Source organism: Helicoverpa armigera, chromosome 11 (assembly GCF_030705265.1).
Source record: "Helicoverpa armigera isolate CAAS_96S chromosome 11, ASM3070526v1, whole genome shotgun sequence".
NCBI lineage: Eukaryota > Metazoa > Arthropoda > Insecta > Lepidoptera > Noctuidae > Helicoverpa > Helicoverpa armigera.
This window is the reverse complement of record NC_087130.1, coordinates 1,959,185-1,980,832: the sequence shown is the minus strand read 5'-3', so window position 1 is coordinate 1,980,832 and position 21,648 is coordinate 1,959,185. Positions and strand designations below refer to the sequence as shown.

General features: G+C 34.2%; 1 protein-coding gene across 1 annotated transcript in view; it reads right to left on the bottom strand.

Annotated features, from left to right (window-relative positions):
* The window catches only part of LOC110373686 (tRNA dimethylallyltransferase), a 166,899-nt gene that overhangs the window by 74,312 nt on the left and 70,939 nt on the right, over positions 1–21,648 (bottom strand). Inside the window, exons 2-3 of the mRNA XM_064036942.1 lie at positions 7,912–8,049; positions 5,589–5,995 (exon numbers count right to left, since the gene is read on the bottom strand). Of these exons, the coding sequence (XP_063893012.1) occupies positions 5,589–5,995; positions 7,912–8,049 (545 nt within the window). The remainder of the gene's footprint in view (positions 1–5,588; positions 5,996–7,911; positions 8,050–21,648) is intronic.

Here is a 21,648-nt window from a genome sequence, read left to right as displayed (position 1 = left end):
TTAGACTTGTCAAATAACTCTGCCGCTCTGAAGGTGGTCTCTAGCAACTTCATGGTAGTCTAAAATACTACTACTACGCATGTGCGAGACATCAAACGGCTGACTTCGGAGAAAAAAAGTTTTAAGAAATCTGTACTAGGCATAGGCATTTTCACTTATAATACCACAAGAGCTTCAAAATTATCGGGTATTTTCGTCAAGTTTTCCAGGAAAAATCACTCGCGCTTCGCGCTCGTGATTTTTTAACCTGAAAAACTTGACTCCTTCATTTGTTTGCAACGAACCTATCGGAAAATACCCGATAATTTTGAAGCTCGTGTGGTATTCGGGGGATTATTTTTCCGTCCCAAATGTCGGCCACAACCTGTCAGTTTGACATAGCAACGACCAGAGAAAATATTCAAAAAATTATCAGTATAATACCATGTAGGTTGTACCACGTGACGTCGAATGGTGCAATTCTATTGGTCGATATTTGGGTCGGAAAAATAATCAACACAATTTTATAAAACAAATGCAAATCATACACTTTGCTCACACTTATTTTGAGATCTGAATATTTTCGCAAGATTAAAATAAGAGTACCGAGTGCACACCCAGTACGAAAAAATGTTAATACCTAGTACTCTTTTCGTGCCTAAATTATTATCTCATGCTGTATTTGCTATTTATATGCATGGCATCATGGATATAGGCCGAATTGTTGTATTTTAGAAATAATTTATTGTTGTGCAGTTGCGTCATCTTTACTCTTATCATATTAGTCTCTTTTTTGGACTTGTACGCATAGGCCTTCCCTGTCAGGAGTTCGGCAGTCTCTCTTAGTCATCATTGTACGTAATTTTTTTTTTATAGTCCTTGTTTGTTTTTCACTGTTCCGTTTTGGGGTTGTGGTCCAACATTAACCTACACTAAGATTTCAAAGGATTTTTCATAAAATAGGGTTTTTGAACTAGAATCTAATGGAACTGATTTAAAATTAAAATTTGGTGATTCTCAATTCAATATTTTATTTTTATACGAAGTAAATATTTACGTATCTAACTTTATGACCAAAAAACATTTAACTCTCAGAAATTACTTTTTCAAAGAATTACATACTGTTAGACTGAAGTCAAATACTTCATCCCATATGTTAGCTCTTAGTTCGGCCCCTAGCAACAGTGACGTCACAGCACAAAAATAGTCGGAAAACTCCTATTTGTATGCCATAGACATTATTCTGAAGATATATGAGCAAAAATATCTCGAGATAATAGTCTAACCTAGTTTTTTGGGGCAAAAGAATAGTGTATTGCTATGAAAATAAAGATTGCGCTGAAGTAGATTGTTTGATGAAAATTCTTGGTAAAAATATGTTGAAATTGTCTTTTTCAATTTTCTCGTTTATAGCACATAAATATTTTAAATTAAAATTCTAACTGTTGTAACTAAGTACACGATAAGTAACTAGAAAAACCTAAAGAGTACTGCAGAACCAAAAAGTTAGTGTAATTCGAGGACTGAAATTCAACGCCCATTTTAAAATAGACTATATAAATAGACATTGCCTTAGATAAGACACTAACATTCGTCACTATCATATAAAAGATCTAATTAACGACCAGAATTGATGACCTCTAGCTCAAAGCTAAAACTTGCTTTAACTAGCTCTAAATAAACTGGTTCGTGAAACTTAATCCTTAATTAAAAAACTAAGTATACAACATTTACGTATTTGAAATCTATTTATAAACTTTAATTGGCGTTCACAGTACATAGTGTGATCAACCATCTTCCATAGCGAGTACAATGCTCTCGATAGGTTTTGCTATATTTTTTGTTACAGATTTGTAATAGAGTTTTTATTCGGCACTGAACTTCTTCTTATTGGTCCATGTCATGGATGAAGGAATGATAGCAGAGATGCCGTAAGGAAGGTAGATCAGGCGCCTTCTTGTAGGTCAAACAACGTACGGTAGGCGTGATCTGTTGATAGAACTAACGAGACGTTCGGGTCCCTTGTCAAATTAAAACCAAACTGTTAAAGATTGGTATTGATTGATGGTGATTTTATTTTGACAATAATAGGTATGTTCCATAGAAGGCGTGTAAGGGCGGAACTAGTAACTCCTCGTCCCCCAAACGCCCGTATTTTGGCGCTCTACTTTCTAAGGAGATTTTTCGTTATGACATCTCCGGTAGTCATTTTGTTCTCCATGGTCCATGGGTTCACACAATGGGGTACGGCTGGTCAGGTTTGTCAATTAATCGATAACTTGAATCATGTGAATGGAGTGAGAAGTACCTACTAGTTGTATGGGAAACCATTGACAAAACTATGTTATTGAATGGGACTGTCAAGTATCGATACGTTTTTGGTATTTGGGTCAGGTTTTGTTTTAGGTTAGTTCGTTTTTTTGTTATTAATCATAACAGCCTCTATTTGCGGACTATCCGAGCCGAGAAATAATATAATTTAATTACACTCTGGTAATTAAAATTGAAACTAAGCTTTTTTTTCAGTGTTATAATAGATAAGAAAAACTGTAGGTAGTATCGTTTTGAGTGTGTCGTAGATATTATTAAAAAATATCTACTTTGATCCTATTTAGCTCTGATTTAAAATTAACAAAATCATGATAAAAATACAACGCAATTTCAAAACATCCGCGCCCCAAACGCGTTTCAACTCCGTCGCAGCTCGTAACGTACGCGCGAAAAATATTCAAATACACTCAAACTGAATATGCGTAATATGATAATTTTCCATTTTAAACATTCGTCTAGCTTGCCGAATGTATAATAATCACGTGATAAATAATTCGGGGTTATCGAGGGGCCTTATTCGCGATAAAGTGTAGGGCGACCATGATCTCTAACACTAGATACCGGACTGTTGATTGAAAACCGTCCAGCTTTTGTTTTTGTTTACAAATAGACAAGCTGACGTCCTAGTGGTCAGGGGTGGTTTAGTGACCTGGATTAAATGCCGAGTTGTCTATAAAAGATGGCTGCACTTTTTAAAAAGTTTACGTAAAAATAAAACATTTTAGTCACTCTTGGGTATTGTGATATCGAAAATTACTAACCTACTCTAAGGAAAAATATGTGAACTATTTACCGATTAAGGTGTGTAGATTTAAGTACCTGGTAACCGACGTGTAATGTTGAATTAACCTTCGAAGACCATATGAAAAAATAAAAGTAATAATTTATATGAATTTCTATCAAACAAACAGTATAAAAGTCTCATTCCTGATCAAATATTTAATCAACAATAAATATCGTTTTACTACAAAGGTTTCTCAAATATTGGCTATTAACCCAAATTAAACAGTCCGAAGTGAAATAAAATTACTAATTAATAAAACATGAGTAACGTCACGATTAATATATTCGATCACTTGTCCCAACAAAGAGGCCAATTAGGTCGACCCACATTCGATGTTCGCGACCCAATCCGCGTCCAAATGGCGCAAACATGGCCACTCTAGCATCGGGTAGTAGAACCAAGGTCACACGCACACATTCGCAACCGTCTACGAAATCCTTGGTAGCGGTTAAAGACCTACGGAAGTGGTTGCGTCTAGTTTAAGTAGAACCCCCGCCGTCAATGTACTTCCTCTGCGGTACGGAACTTTGCAGTCGACGAGGGGGATCGAGATGACTGGTCCAAAGGTTTTATGTCATCATGTCATGCGGCCTTCAATTCCTATGTTTATGTAAACCGCGTGAACAAGTTTCGTGACGCAGTTGCTAGGGGGAAGTTGGACTTTTTTACAAGTCTTATTTCGGTTATATCTCATATCTGAGCCTGCCTTGTGCGTTATGCGAAGGCGGTGGCTTAGCATGATTTTTTAGACTGCGAAACATTAATGTGACCATTTTTATAACGGACTTTATAGTGTTTGATGAATAACAGACGTGACAGATGATTTTGACAACGGATATTGCCAAATGGTTAATAAGGTTATGAAGACCAGTTTATGTGCTTCCTACGTTTAAGCAGGATATTAGTGGGAGTGATGTGACGCAATTCCTAAATGATCTGAACATAAATGCTGAACAAAATACGAAATAAAATGATAATTATGTAACAGAAGATACCAATGCTATTGTAATCAATTCAGAATAAGTAATAAAAGATACTGAAGCAATCAAAGACACACCGAGAAACGTAATTATGCAACAGGAAGCTACAGAGGTTGATGGGGTCGAACCAGATATCTTCATAAAACATCAAACATAGGAAACTGAATATCTACTCTAATAAAAAGAGAATAAAATTGATTATTCGTTCAAGGCTGTTAAGTACGGAATTCGCATAAAATTCGATGTAATTTACTCTTAGAGAGAACAGTTAGTGAAGATGGATTGACGAATTGTTGGAAAATGTCGACAAAGAGAATTTAGGAGAATATAAAATCTTTGAAATCAAAGCTAAGTTTTGTAATGCTATGATTTTGTCGTTAAATGTATTAATGATGATGGTTGCTGATAATATTGTCTGTTATCGTTAAAAATACACATTAAGTGTCAATGATGAATTTTCCAGAAACTTCTACCATTTAATCTATTAACATTTGTACATTAATTTGAATGTATTAAAACCAAATACACGTAACCATTTAAGAAAGATTACTAAGCAATTATTACCAGTTAAACTAACGTTTACAATTCAAATAATAGCAGTTTGACTGATTCCTTCTACGTCTTTCCATACATTATTTTGCAAATAATTTACTTTGACCCTGAAATCAGCTGTTTTCGTCCACCCACTTATTTGGTTAGCTCTAAAACTTTACGATCCACCAGAAGTTGAGTTAAACAAGTTCCCATCAATATTCAAATTAAAAACCCAAAAATATCCCACGGATACCATCCTTAAAAGCTCACGTGATGTGCGAGAAACATGTCATGGGTAGACAGATCCTCACACCACTCACAACAAGCTAATCTGACCTCTATGACCATACACTCAAGGTTCAAGATAATATAAGCACGAGTGACGACCAGATTGATCAATTTGACACACTGCGTCTGACCTTTGGCATTACTTGATAAAACACATTTTAGGAAATAGATGTGCTGTCAAATGAAGTCTTAGTAAATAACAATAGGGGTGACAATCGAATGGCAAGGGTTATTATTAAAATTGGTAATGAGTTATTGATAGTCGTCTAACAAATATCCGAGGGATTCATTCATAAAAACCGGTCGCGGCAGTGTATGCGTAGCTTCGTTGTTTTTCAATGAATATTATTGTTGAATGATTTATTTTTAAACCGTTTAGTGATAGCGAAAACAAAATTGTTTGGGCGCCAGGGTACTATAAAAACATAATTATGTAGCACAATATGTTAAGTTAAACCAGTGGAAAATACGTAAACAGAATATAAATTGGCAAGTCATTAGGGAATTTTAAATAATGATTTATTAACTGCTGAAATCTAAAATCATACATCAAATGAAGTTAATCCGCTCAATATTATTTTTTTGATCATTGATTATGATTAAGAGTAATCCTATTAAACTAATATATTATGGTTAATCCGACAAGTTCAACTGTAATTAATTTAATTGATCTTACTACATCTATTACTTACCTTAATATTTTTCTTCTATTGTTTGGATGCAAACGTCCCGCCATGACTGGATCTATAGCATGCAATTTTGCGTGAATCTCTTCATTCGTGAAAACTTTTTCATTATCTACATCTTGTTGTAGTTTTTCTTTGGTTATTTGAGAATTATTCACTTCTTTACTAATTTCAGATGATGATGTAGGTTCTTCTACTTCGGTTTTTGTAGGCTCTACTGTTTGTTTCTTTTTATTAATTTCCTCATCTATTTCAGAGTTGTCCAAATCTCTTTTTCTTCTACTCTTATCCCATAACAAAGCTTCATTGTCATCCATGTTTTCTACCAATATTTTGTAAACAATGGATTCTATGTAGTAATTTGTTCCACCGACTACGATAGGTATCTTCCCTTTTTCTGTTAGATCATCTATCTGTATTAGAGGTTAAGGAAGATAATTGATGAGATCATAACGGACAATAAAACGTAAAAACCAGATTGATTTGGCTGTAATTTCCTTGAAGTCATTTAATTTTTTTATTAAGACATTGAGTTGTTATTCTGCGTTGAAAACCGTTTTAATACCTTAGGGACTATAGTCACTAGACAGTTGATAGGTAATTTCTACGTCTTTTCAGCTTACACACCATAATGACAAGTTTTGGTACCAATTAATCGCAGCTCACAAAAAAACAATTCAAATACCAAACAGACAAGGAAAACCGCATGCCTAAACAAAAATCAGTAACAACACCTTTTGACGATCAAAAGCCGAAGAAACGGTATTATCAATCAAGTAATATTCACTTTTGAACGGTGAAATTGGTCGTTAGCGGTGTACATACTTATTACAAAGACAGAGTGGTGTACCAAATGTGTAAGCTACTTTGGTCAGCATAAGAGGATTATATGGTCAATGGCCGAAACGCGGAAGAAGCTAAACCTTTCAAATACTTGTCAGAGGTTACCGGCACTTCTACGGTTTGATCAACGTAATTTCGTGTCGCCATTTGGCTAGCATTAAAGACTGTTTGGGGTTATGTTTGTGTGGAAAGGTGAAGAAGACATGTAAGAAAATAAAGCTGATTTAACAGATACAGAAGAAAAGAAAAATGAAAAGTATTGCTATTTACGATGGTGGTAAGTTTATCTGAACTTGGATTCATGAGGATACCTACCTAATGTTTGCTCAATACAGCACATTTAAAGGACATCTTACAATACTTCTCAAAAGCAAGGATTAACAAGAAGAGACAACAATAATGATTAATGACCAAACAAATTGATTATGAGACATGGAAAAGTCAGAGATGCTCATCAAAATGTCCTATATTTTTGATTAAATAAATTCGGACAAACTGACAGCAAAAACAGCACAAAATTGCAAAACCCTACACAGGCCACAAAATCTATAACAATAATTACTATACCTACGGACCATGACTCACAGTCACTCTCGAAACCAGTATGACTAAATTAAACTATGCTATGACGTGGTACGCCTACAGCTACATTAAGTGTTGCAGTTGACCCTAGCCAACCAGCTGATATTTTAGATACGTTTCCCTTTCACGCGGTTTACAACGATTTGGTTTGTCGAAATACTGTTTTTGGTGTACGCAAGTTTCCTTTGTGTACCTGTTTTAATTGTTTGTTTATAGTATGTTGTGCTTTGTGAATTTGTGTGAGTATGTAACTGATTATGAATTCATTGTTTCATTAATTAGTTGTTTGAGGTACACTTACCCTAATGGTTTGCAATCATTACAAATCTGGTTTGTAGAGACTACAGAGTTTTCCAAAATATTAATTCCTAGGATTTAGTTGTGTCATCTTCTTATTTAGTTAGTAAGTTTATTAACTTCGCAAAGTAAACTAACTGGATTGTTAGCTTAACATTTAGGTACTAGATTAACATGAATCCTAAGATCAGATACCTGTTATATAGACATCTCAAAATTCCTAAATAATTTGCTTTCTATATGTAAGGTAAGTGGGTCGTTCTTAGAACTCGTCTTTGGCTGAGATAGGCGTATACATCTTCAATCCACTTACACTTTCTAGTTACCTCGAATCCCTAGAGGAATTAATATACGTTTTTCTATAAGGAAATTCCTAGGAAGTGAGGATTTCTATGATAGAGCAAGCTTTACCTGGAAACATGTGTGCTTGTAACGAGGTCTGTTTAGAAGATGGTTGATTATCATTTCTACTCAATCATACGCCTTTTGTTTTAGCAGATGGTGCGTAATTAAAAGGGACAATTCACATACGCATGGACAAAGAAGAAGGAATTTGATCAATTGTCGCCTTTGAGGTCATTTCTGGTGAAGTTTATAAAAAGGATACGATCTTAAGAGCTCTGTTTCTGAAGTCCACGACGGTGAACATCTGATGTGGTTCCAGGATGTCCAAGAGGTGATGAGGAGCCCGTTCCCGTTCTTTGGCAGATGCCTTCGCAGTCACCACATCTAAACCTTTGTAGATCTGAAACATAAAATGCCTTTATTATGACTTTTAGTTTTTGCAAAACTGATTACGGGTTCAAAATGACTAACGGTTTCCAAAGAAGCATCAGGCTTTGGTTTTACTTGACTTGGCTTGAAGAGCACTTTTGTGTCCTTCCTTTCGGAACCTTGCAAATGCAAGAAGCATCCTTGGGACAGATGGTGGTTCCTTTAGTTTTATTTTGGTTGAAGAAATTGAAAATCTTTTGTTTACTGTTATTCGGCTAGTTGCTTTGATATTAAAAGTTTATCTACTAGAGGAGATAACAAGCGAAATGTTTTCAGACGTAAAAACGACAAAATATAATAATTAAGCACGTACTTTGATCTTTCTTCTATAAAAACTAATTTAATGCGGAATAAGTTTCGGCGATAAGTGCGGACGCTCGCAGAGGTCAATTTAAGACGTATTCTTTTATTGTGTTACGTATTTATAATTTACATAATAGTCAATATATTCAACCTGGATCGAACTTAGGTAGTATTTATAGCCTTACATGATCGATTAACCGTTTATCATCCAAAGGATAGAAGAGGAAGGACGAAAGCTACTAAAAGGACCACTGACAAATTCCCTTTTACAATTTTGTCTAAACCACCAGAACCGCAGATTTTCCCCTCATCATAAACTCCATGTTATAAATCAGGAAAAATTCTATTATTACACCTTGAATGGATCATGGGACATTATGGTAATTCAAGTAAAACACCATGAAATATATGTAAAAGGGGCGGAACGTGACATATATCTGAATAATGTGGCTGGCACCTTTCAATACTCATTAAATAAGGTTAATGGAGCTTCGAGCATGTAGGACATGGCTACTATTTTTAGAATCTTCTGGTTCATTCGTGGAAGTGGCTTCAAAACAATAGGTTTTGGTCCTAACATATGTATATAGGAGCAGTAATGAAAAATTACATTCAGTAAATCGAGGAAGCCTTTTCGAAAGCTACTTTTTTCATAAAGCTTGAAAGTTATTTATTATTTGACTTTATGAAGAAAACAACTTAAATTTTCTTTTCTACAAAATATCACTAGCTCCTTGCTGAGTTTCATTTTTGCAACGTTTATAAATTGCATATTTATCGCCTTCTACTTCTACCTATAAAATGATATAATTAAATAATTAAAAAATACTGAGTTTAGGTTAAAATTATCATCGAATTACGATCCAGAAGAATTTGCGCATTGACTCCAATGTCACTTTAAGTTACGCAAGCATCTTATCACATAATCAGCCTTCATAAAAATAACCGTAAAAATGGTATCATTATGCCTATTGCGTCATACCGAATATCAGCTGATCTGAAGAAAAAACTACCGAGAACCATCGAATTATATTTATTTATTATCAGTACTTAATATATTTTGTTTCAGAATAATTGGACGGCCGTGAAAAAGTAAATAGATAATAGTATTGACACGTTTACTCTGAAGCAACGAGTTGCTGAGGTAAAAAAAGATTCTTCTAAATGTCGCAAAAACAACGAAAATTAAACACAATATTGCATCAGCCATTTTAAGATATAAATACTAGCAGGATAGGTAACAATGATGATGTAGAAAACCTTGACATATTTTCCTCTTACTAAAACACAAAACAAACAAAATCGTCCGTTTGTACTCCGAAATTTCGTCCTTTTCTATTTAGATCAAACTAGAAGGACAGAAATAAAAAAATCTGGTAAAATATTCAATAATATTAAAATCCTACGTATTTATAGAAGATCTAACTTTGCAGACATATAAAATCCTATTTTGGACGACATTTACAAGTTTTCAAGTGGAATTCTACTTAGAGAAGATTTAGCGTGAATTTGAAATATTTAATATTGGTATTGCTTTCCAAAATAGAAACGGAGATTTCAGCAATAAATTGCAAAAACAAGTTAAAGTACCATAAGTATCTATGAGAATTCATGCCGTCAAACAATCATTGATGAATTAAGCGACCCAGTAACCAACTGACAAGACAACCAAAGTATACAAAAATAAATATGACACAATTTTCATACATAACATATACATACAACTATATATTAAATTGTAACAATGATAAGAGCAATGTGACTTTGATCTTGTGAATGAAACTCGGAAGGGCAACTTAAGCAACTGTAAGATAACCCGTGCTCAAAGAAGCAATTATGATTTTTTCCATATCGTTAACATATACCTAGTTATTTGCTTCATTTGCGCAAATAAGATAATAGTTTTTGGTCTTTTCGGTTACTTTATCGTTTCACATAATTTCTGAATTGTACTACATTAAACAGTTTATTACTTATTTTAAAATCTATAAAGCTGAAGAGTTTGCTTCTTGAACGGTCTTGTCAGGACCTAAGAGACCAATCAGAAAAAAAAAATCAGTGTTAGTTAGGTCATGTATCAAGGAACTAGGAAGGCTTTAGGATACTATTTATCCTGATGCGCAGAGTTAACTCGGGGAGCGTGTAAAACGGCTGTTGGAAGCTGGTTACTTATGTGTTAAATTATGTAATGGTAATATAGCTGTAGATTCTCCGAACTAAAATGTAAGAATACAGATAAACTTGCTGTTTAAATATAAGTAAGAGCCCTTCTACATTTTAGCTGGCATTTTCCTCCTTTCCCTTACCTACATATAAATATGATCCCCAGACTTTTTGAAGTTAGCTGCGTGTGATAATATTCTATTCTAATAATATACTTAGATTCGTATCGACGGACCAAAAAATATGTATAGCTTACGCTGGCGGTTTCACCCGCGCCCCAAAGAAACATAAAAAAAAAAGCTTTTATATTATTCTGATGTATATGTATATATATTATTGCCAAGTTTCATCAAAATACAAACTTTCACCTTTGTAACATCAGAACTAAAAGAACAGAAAATCCATCTCTATTTGTTAAAGCTTAAACTGATAGGCATATTCAAGTAAATTACCATAATTTCACAAAGCAATTAACGTATTTAGGACAAGTGTAATTTTCCTAAGAACACTTAAAAGTTAGCAATAAATCACACGCTTTTGTTTTATTCTTACGTCAAGACCATTTTAAAAAGACCTGTAGAAAATTACAGTACTAAATTAGGTTATAGTAATTTGTATACAGGCTTAGTATTGAAGCTACAATGAAAGTCCAAGTTATACTGGATAGTTTAATACTTTTACTTGTCGAAAAAATCCTATAGTTTTCCAACAGGGTATTAATATAATGATCATTCCTGATAAGAGGATTGAGGATCACGACGATATTATTAGTCAAACGTTACGTCAAAATAAGCTTATATTAAGCTGTGCTTATGAGAAATATAAGTCGTGTTTAATCGTACATAAGTATTCTGTATCTCTCGAGTTACGTATGTAGGAATCTATCGGATAGTCCAAACAATGAAAACTTCATAGTCTTGACCCAATTGCCAACCTCATTTGCTAGTGCTCTTTGCTGAAAAACAGTTCAGGCTCTGGCGACCAAATAGTTGCGGTATAGCTACCATAAAGCATCAGATAGTATATAAATGCCCTGATAGGAAATGAGTAGCTCTATCTCCAAAGCTAAAATCTAAACAAGGGCAAATCCTCAAGCTTGGGGGAGGCCTTTGACCAGCAGATTACTCTTATTAATTGCTAGAATTCCCAATTGCCTTGAGCAGTGTTAGGTAAACCAAGACTGTCCTGACACGACAGATAACAGCGCATAGAAAAAAATCTCTTACCAAATAATTAAGAACAATAGATATTTAATCTACCATCAGTATTTTTTCCAAAATATAGATTCCGTTAGGTATTGGTATCTTTATACCTTATCACCATTTTTTTCAATAACTGATGTAATATTATCAAAATATCTATCACCTTGCGCAACATTGTAGGTTTGTGGTAGATCATGCATTTCGTAAATCATATCTATAAACTGACATCTGACCACCATTTTTTTGCACCAATAAAACATCTTTGATTTTAAAGACCAGAATTTTCTGGTCTTTGTAACATATGTAGATGTTTGCTATAAGGTGTCTTAGTTAACTGGACAATCTTTTTTGATGCACTCAATGTGCGTAAATCTATATTTTTAGGGTAATTATATCAGGGTCACCGATTCTGTCAAAGATTATCACAATATAAACAATATTGGTACAGACGTCATAGATAGATAACAAAATAAGAGGTAATAATTTACTAAGTTCGTGTAGGTATTATTTTACCAATGTACGGACTACTATAAAATATTATGTGATAGAAAAACAATTTCTAGTAGCGAAAAGAGACTTAAAAGCTGGTTATGCATGCTCTAAGCTTTCTAAAAGTAAATCAATAATTAAAAGTACCAATTTTATTTCCTATATGTTTATATGGTCTATTTACTTAAAAAACGTATTACATTATTATCGAGACAAAACGGCTACATAACATATTAACATTCAAATGATGTAACCTAAATCAACAATTGTATTTCCTAAACTTATGTCAATGTGAATCGGAAAATTTACAAATATTAATTAATAATAACCAGTTTGGTAGTAAATTGGACCAGTTTTGGACATAATACATAAATTCCAATTTTATATGTTGCAGCTTGCAGACAGATATCAGTCGGTATCAGTTTACGCGTTTTTGACGGCCAAAATCTGTTGCTATGTCGGACCAAGTTATAAGCGAAAGCGGGAAACTTATACACAGTGCATCTAAATTGCGAGCAACTACACTGATGAAAATTTTGGACCATCTGCAAATAACTTGAATGGGACAGATGTCGATCTAAGGGAGTAGAAAAGTCTTTTATCAAGACAACCCTTGGTCCTATCTGTTTTTTTTTTTTTGTTTCTATTTTTGTAATTTTGTTCTCAATTGCATTGTATAATTCTGTGACAGCAAGAAGTTTTATTAACTTCCAACATTTGAAAGTACTGGAATTAACAATAAATTAAGTTTATATGCAAAGGATATTAGAGCTTGCGTATTACCTCAGAAAAAAATACAAAAATATAATCCATCAAAATTACTTGTCAACCGCTGTAACTGACACCGTACCTAAAATGTAAAAAATTCGCTAGATAAGTGAAATCAGCCAAGGCCGAGCCTATCGCTGTAATTGCAAGTATCGCGTATTGCTCATTAGTTTATTAATAACTGCAATTATCTGTGCGACTGTTGGCGTATTATCTATAAGTTCGATTATATGCGCCTGACCTGCTCTGGATTTTAGCTGAGGGCCGAATGAAAGGATATGACCTAACGATGTTGTGGTTGAAAAGATTGACTGGTCCCTTGTGACAGAGTTCAGATAACTACAGGCAGCTTAAGATATTTCATTCATTTATGCCATGATAATTTTACTTCGATTAAGACTTATCAATCCAGTTCTGCTATCCTCATTAAACATAGACATAAGCAGAAGAATTTCACTTTTGAATTCTATTAAGTATAGCATTCTTCAGCTTGGTGCGTACAAAGCCCTTTCAAACAAAAATGAAGTTACCGTAATGAAGTAAAAATTACCCCAGACCAGTTTCAAACTTGGAAACAGATTACCAGCATATATGTCTCAAAATGAAGTGTAGTTACATGAAGTGAATATATCCGTAAGTACTTACTCATGACTACTAGTAATATAATCAATTAATTAAAATTTTTGCTTTTCGAAAAATTAAACAAAGTGATTGAAAACGACCAAGTTTAAGAGACACGACGTTATCAAAAGTTAAAGCAATGTCAGACGCTCCTGTTATCAAAGTGTCATTGACAAATGTATCGATAAACTGTAGTTTTATTAAACTATAGTATAGTACAGTATAGTATAATAATGATTAAGATGTTATGTGTTATATTGTATTGAAGGAATTCAATACTGAAATGATGATTGATAGATCTGAATGTTTCGGCATTGCGTCAACTAAACGGGGTAGATTAAGCTGAACTTAATAATGTGTGTTGTTACACTATTATTTCGTCACCATTGGATACGCAAATGATTAAACTTATTTCATTGAATATTTCTAATAACGGTCGATAATGCATGAAATGTTATAAAAATGTGAACCAGTGCATATAATAAGGATAAAAGACTGGCTTTTATCAAAAATAATGCAAGTTTTAATAATAATGCAAGAAATGCAATTCACGTCGATAGCTCAGTGCATCTGTGCACTCGACAATAAATCAACTATAAAATGCAATACAACATAAACATAGATAGTAAACAATAGATAAACACTATCTTTCATTCACAAATGCACTCACAGCCAAGAAATTCATTGAGCATGCAGGAGAGTGCAATATTTGTATAATGTAGTATTGCAATAAATGCACGGTTGATAATGAAAGTGAGGTCAAGGGTATCACGTGGCACGCGGATGCATGAATACTGATAACCGTAATGCAAGATAATATAGAGGTATTGTCGTTTTAGGGTTATCGACAGAATCCGCATTATGTGACTTTTTATGTGAGCAGTAGCTGTTTCTCGCTGTTTCTGAGGCGTTCTGGGGAAACGTCTTTTTGTTTTAGATGATGCATATGTCGCTATGTATTTTACCTTTCATATGTTAACTGTAACTATGAAACAAAAATCACATTTGCTATCGAATGTGGTCAATCAAGATGGATGATGGATGTAGAGGAAAAGGGATACCAAAGATATGAATAAGAAGGGCATGTAAGTATAACCTGATGAGCGATGGGAAAGAAGAAACCAAATAAAATAGCGAACAGCTCAAGATTCAAATATCATTCCAAAATTAATATTCATACATGACCTTCGATAATATTCATAATCCTATATACAAAGACACAGGATTAATATACCAAAGTAGCAAGCAAAGCAAAAACGGACGTCTCGCGTGATCGGAACCAATCGGCTCATTCATCGACATGGAACCTGGTAGGTTATAACGTGGGAATTATTTCCTCAATAAATTAAATGTCCTTACAGAAGTAGCTATACACGGAATCAATAATTCCTTACCATGTGCCAATTTCACTGGTGAAAGAAAGGCTAGATTTGGTCATGGAGGATGGCTGTAAACTTACTTGGTAGCATATGAAGGCTCCATCGGTTTCCTTTAAGATTTTACTTGTTATTTCTTTTGAGAGTAGAATAAGGAGTTAAGGGCGTAAGCTTAATCAAGAGCATGGCTAAGTTTTCATTTAGATTCGTTCAAGCACCCATGGTGTGAATCATGAATGAATGACTAACATACATTGACCACATTGGTCAAGAAAAGGCACTCATAAAAGCAATTTATCAAATTAATAAGCACCTACATATATTTTTGATAATAAATGACTTTGTACAAGACTTATACATCCTAAATGATGACATGAGAACTATACTTAATTGATTAAATTTTATCTTGAAGTTATTTTTAGAATCACAATCATCGTCTCTGAGAGCGACTGCGAGTGAATTACGTAACATTAAAATACTGTTGTTGCTATAGTATTAATCATACTGCAGGCAACAGATAATTGTATACTTGGTATAGGTACCTAAATCTTGGATTGAGTGGAGTTGTGAAACTTATACCTATAGAATTACTTAAAACACTGCCATTTTATAGCTTGTTCCATTTTTGTTTCAGTATCTGTTAATTAAACTAATAATTCACTTGTTCAAATAATCAAAACTATCAGATTCTGCGCTTGTATTCAATTTTGCCAAATTGTCGTTCAGATTTCCTTCATGTCTACATCACTAAGCAAGTCTTCTTTAATTTCTCCATCTTTCCTTCCATCCATTGCTTATTAACTTCACCAAAACCATCATCTTCATTCATCACCATTACCACTCTAAACACGACTTCACCATCAATTTAACTCCTAGTGTACCCACACTAGCTGTAGGTACCATTCATAATAACAGACGCAATGCACTCGGAATTATATCTTTCTGTTAATCGATACCTACGTAGGCGTTCATTCATGTCTAGTAGTAGTTGCGAGTAGTCGATTCGACCTTTGCGATCGATGCAATCATCATTATCTGCACGAGGGCTACCCACGTAAGTTTCATTCAGTTTGTTGGTACTATTAGCTAGTGAATCGGTTTTGTCTGTTGGTGTAAGTTGTTAGAAATTTTGATCGTAAACATTATTTATTGTAGTAAAAAAGATAGCTTGTTTGCTACTTTTGATGTATGATGCCTTAAGTTAAATCATACTGCACTCATGTTCCTGACTACCCAGAGATCGTTCTTATACAGACGCACAAAATCGTACCTTTAGGAAGACATAGAGGCATTCAATAACAAAAACAGAAAGTGAATAATATGATCGATGACGAGTGATAGAACCCATAGATCATAGCAAATAAGACTAAAGGGCTCCCAATTCATATCTCCACAGAACCGACACTAAAAACAAAAACCACTCGAATACTTTCCCGCTCAAAACGCGACCTTTACATACAAACAATACACCCACACATCCACATCTGACATTCAGTTATCAATGTTATCAGACTGCATACAGACATGTGTTGTGACGTCACGCCACTATGAATGGCCCACGCTACGCCCGGAGTATTTTGAGAGCTCCCCCGAAGCGTTACGTCACTTGTCTAGATTTGTAGAAGAACTGGAATTTGTATAGCACTATAGCACTAATGATTTGTGTGTCCGTGGGTGGTAAGCTTAAGTTTGTAAAGTTGATGTCAGAATTTGGTAATAGCTTTAATGGCATTACTTGGAAGCAACTTATGACTGTCTTTGGTGAATTTATATTTTTAGCCACAATGTTAGGAAGCGAAGAAAATTCTTCATCTTCTTCGAAAAGGGGTCTCCAATCATGTATGTCTGTTTAGTTTGAGTTTACAAATCTGTAGCATTACAGTTTAGTAGCATCTGACACAAAAATCATCATACACATACGATTTTCCGATGGTCCTGTATAGAAACAATCAATACATATTTTTTTCTACAACTTTTTCTAAGTGAATGTATGATTTGACGTATTAGTTTTTTAAGCTACAGGTCAAACTCTGGTAGACAATAAACGCCGTCGATTCCATTCACTGTCAAGGTTGTAAAGCCGAGTTCATGGGAGTGCAATCGACTCCAAACTGATTAATTTCATTTATAAATAAATACTGCGTTTTTGCTTTGAGAATTGTGTTTCGTCTTTTTTTAATGTGACGTTAATTCTTGTTGTTATGTAAATGATTGATAGACAGTTTTAATAGTAGTTATTACCGTTTATTGTTGAGTAGACAACTGCTGTGTTGCTTGACAAGCTGGTTAGTGATCAACGCTGTTGGAATGAAAAATCGAATCGAGTTTCAAAGAGGTTCTATTTGGCACTTCAAAATATTTTGGCTAAGTCTAGGATCTCATACGGAGGACTCACATCCTAAGTTGATGACTTTCGTATACATTCTTTACATGTTTTGTTAGAGATATCGATATTCTTCAACAAAACCCTAATAAAACTCTTTTGGTCACAATTTTTACACTTAAGATTTATTCCATAAGTCTAGACTGGTGAAATATGAAGGACCGATGTAGTGACTGCTTTAATCATCTGTCATCTGTCAAAGACTAAAAATGAAACTTTATAAATGTACTTTCACTTAGCTAGCGTGCGAGAAAGTATTAAAATATAGGTTCGGTTGGTGACACATGTTTTTTGGGGCTCTCAGCGGGAGTAGTACATACGTAATTACCAAGATATCATTGTATTTAGTCCGTATATATTCATTATTACTCTCCTACTTAGTTAATTAGTCCGAAAATATAGTAGTACAGTAATTTCGTACAATATTATATGGTCTTTTGTCACGGCAGGAGGTGAAATTTCTAGTTGTAGTAAGTTTTCCGTTTGAAACTTTTAACTAGCGTAAAAGCGTATAATTATATAGTTAGGACTTTTTACAAGACCTAAAAAGATGCACACCACTTTACTATACCGCACTTTTTATCTAAATAGCTAAGAGTCCTAAATAATGAAATGAATACCAATTATAGTTGTGTTAATATGTAATTACTGACACATGCTTGTTATCCCTAAAAAAATACTAAATTGTACCTAAACAGCATGTAAGATATAACACTTAGAACTAAAATGTAGGCAAGCCAAAAAAAAACAAGTACTTTTGAGTCCATAATTAAACTATCTGTTAAAAATATAACCTAGATACAATTTTCTTTTCATTACAACTTAAACCTAAACCATTGTTTAAACCACTTTCCCTCGAATAATTCTGTTCTACTTACCTAATTGTCGTCTCATTACAAATAACAGTTCTTAACAATATTACGTTTGAAATAAAATTTAGTTACGGTAATTATAATTGCGTGGAAACGCCGCTCAGTGGGCCGTGGGCGGGCGGCGTGTGGGCGGATTAGGCCCAACACCAAAACTGTGGAGTTTGTACTTAAATATTATCAGAAACTAGCCGTTTTCCCGCGGTTTCACCCGCGTCCCGTGGTAACTACTGCCCGTACCGGGATAAAATATAGCCTATGTTACTCGTGGATAATGTAGCATTCGAATGGTGAAAGAATTAAAAAAAACGGTCCATTAGTTTTTGAGCCTATTCATTACAACCAAACAAACAAACAAAGTTTTCCTCTTTATAATATTAGTATAGCTGATTCCTGTGGTTTCATCCATGTTCTGAGGGAGATACTACATGTGTTACGATAAAATATAGCTTGTATTACTCGGGGACATTTTAGCTACACTACAGTGTAAGAATTTTTCAAATTGGTTCAGTAGTTTTGGAGTTTCTTATGTACAAAAAAAACAAGGTTTCCTCCTTTATTACATTAAGAACAGAAGTAAGGACTTTATCCCAATCGGTTCAGCTGTTTTACCGTGAAAGCGTAACAAACAAATAAACCTTCGATTTTAGTTACTATTCTTATAGGACGGATAAAAATACAATCATAAAAGTTTTTCAGCTGTGGCCTTTTATCAAATTCAGAAATAATATTTTAGGTTCAAAAAAGTCTCTTATCAAAGCATGAAATTAAAATGGGTGCTCTTTTATTATTTTTATATTTTCAGTTTCTGCTTATTCAGGAAATATCAATTTTACTGATATACACCTTCTGTAGATGGGATTTTATTTAATAAAGCTTAGAAACATAAGTCATTGAAACCTATGTAGCTCTTTATCTACATTGAAACATGATGTTTTACTACATCAAACAAGTCAACGTATGTGTATTACTTACATATGAACACACGTATGTACACACAACGTGTGTGTATTCTATTTTTTTAGCAGCGTTACTTGATGAATCCAATAACATGAATAGAAAACCTACTTGAATAAAAATTACTAACGTCCGTCTTCATCATATCACCTTTCTCCGTGAAAAAAATCGTTAAACATAGTTCAGAAGTCTTTGCGTGAAAGCACTGGTAAGTAAGTATAGTTATCGGCACGAATCTTGAGCTCTGACCTTCATCTGCGCAGAAGTAATTTATTGGGTCCCTTTTGTGGTATGAAGTGACACGCGGGGGCGGGCTAAAGTGGTGATTGGCCCGCACTAAATCATTTCTGCGCAGATGTAGGTCAGAGCTCAAGATTCGTGCCGATAACTATATGTGCTGTGATGACTTACATACTTTTAAATTAACGCACATTTTAAAAGCTTTGATATAAATTAAGTTTCAAAATTCACTTCCTGTTTAATGTGTTTTGTTTTCTTACCACTAACTGCTACTGACGGTTCGATCTGATTTCCAAGTCAAGTGGGAAATAAGCACCTACTTACAGGTGTTTCAATACTTACAGGAGTGTTCGATGGAAATGACTTAATTATTAAATTCTAACACCTTGAACACTGATTTGTGGAAGTTGTTCTAATATTATATACTAGGAATACAAACAAATATATTATTGTTTAGGTAAATATTTTTATTTTGGTGTTAGTTATACTTAACCTATTGAGTAGCAAAGTAAAAATAATCTACAGCCTGACATAGTCTACTTTTTATCCCGTTCCGCCGATTAATTACCAAACGAACAGCTACTTCATAGATAGTTTTGCTTACATCATCATCTGCCTAGTCTTTTCCCAACTATGTTGGGGTCGGCTTCCAGTCTTAACCAGATACCGCTGACGCTTACCTACAAGGAGGACTGATTACCTGACCTCCTCAAACCTCGGAAACTCAGAACCCCTTAGTTTTCTTTACCTACAAAAAAGGATCATCATCATCATCATCATCAGCCTATCGCAGTCCACTGCTGGACATAGGCCTAAAAAAAGGCTATAGCAGTTCAAAGTTTTCCCGCTTACAATGATGACGCCCTGTCTCATTACCAGATTAGTGACGTCACAACATGACGTAACGGTAATTCGGCGCCCTAGAATACTTTTTTAGTTGCTAACTTTTCGCGAATATTATAGGAGCTTTGAAATTAGGAAAAATATTGTATTCACTGGTAGTACTCAAAGCTTAACTTTAAGCTTAATCACCTAATCAGTCTTATCTCGATATCTTAACACATAATTAACAACAGTCGTCTGCATATGAAGAGGATCATAAAATAATACAAATAAACTTAGTATTTAAAGGTACATAAAATGATCAGTATTCTCAGAAATACTTTTGTCTTTTGTAAATATTAGAACTTAATAACTTGACAAGCATGGATTTACAAAATCCTTATTGATATCAACATGCTACATTCAAGTACCTAAAGCATGAAAATCAGTCTTATACGAACAAAATATACCATGGCAAGTAATTAGCCGACTAAGCACTAAGACAATTAGTTAATAGGTTACACTCAAAGTGGGCCAGACAGACTACAGGCTACAATTTAATCCGTATACTGTAATTACTGAAAACTACACTGGGTATGATTTCGTGTACTCAAATTATGAATTCTTGGTATTTATTTATGAAATACTAGCTGCCACGCGCTATTTTACCTACGTCTTGAATAAATACATTTTTGTTATAAGTTTTTTGTTATGTATGAATGTCTGCTCTTCTTTCAAGCTAAAACTATTGGATGAACTTAGATAAAACTTGGCAGTCATATAGCTTATTTATCACAATAACACATAATCTAAAAAAAACACTTATTCGGAATCAAATAATTGCAAAACAGTCTACACAAAATCCGGTCACGTAGCAACTAGTTCTTCAAAACAGTTAACCCTATACCTCTTACAAAGACACCGCCGAAAATGAATGGCGTTCAATTGAAGGCATAGCAACAAAAATGTCGAACTTCGGTCTGGCAGACCCCAGTAAATCACAAAGGTAGGTCAGGGTACATCGCAAAAACCGAACAAAGGGAACACAACCAGTTCTGACCTCCAGACGGCGGCCATCTTGTTCTGAGGGTTGTCAGTCACTTGTTGAGCCGGCGGATTATTTGAATGATGACGGTATTGTGAATACCCCTGTCCTGTGTGCCACATTTATTTTGGAGCTTTTTCTGATACGTTGTTGCGATAATGTGATGAAATATCATTTGGTAAATGGTTGGGTTTCTGTGGTTTGGTTAAAGATATTAAATAGTAATAAATAACTTTTATACCAGTGGGTATTAAAAAGCTGAAGAGTGTATTTACTACAACGCGGTAATCTCAGGAAACGCAGGTTTGTTGTGAAAAGCTATTTCAGTGTTA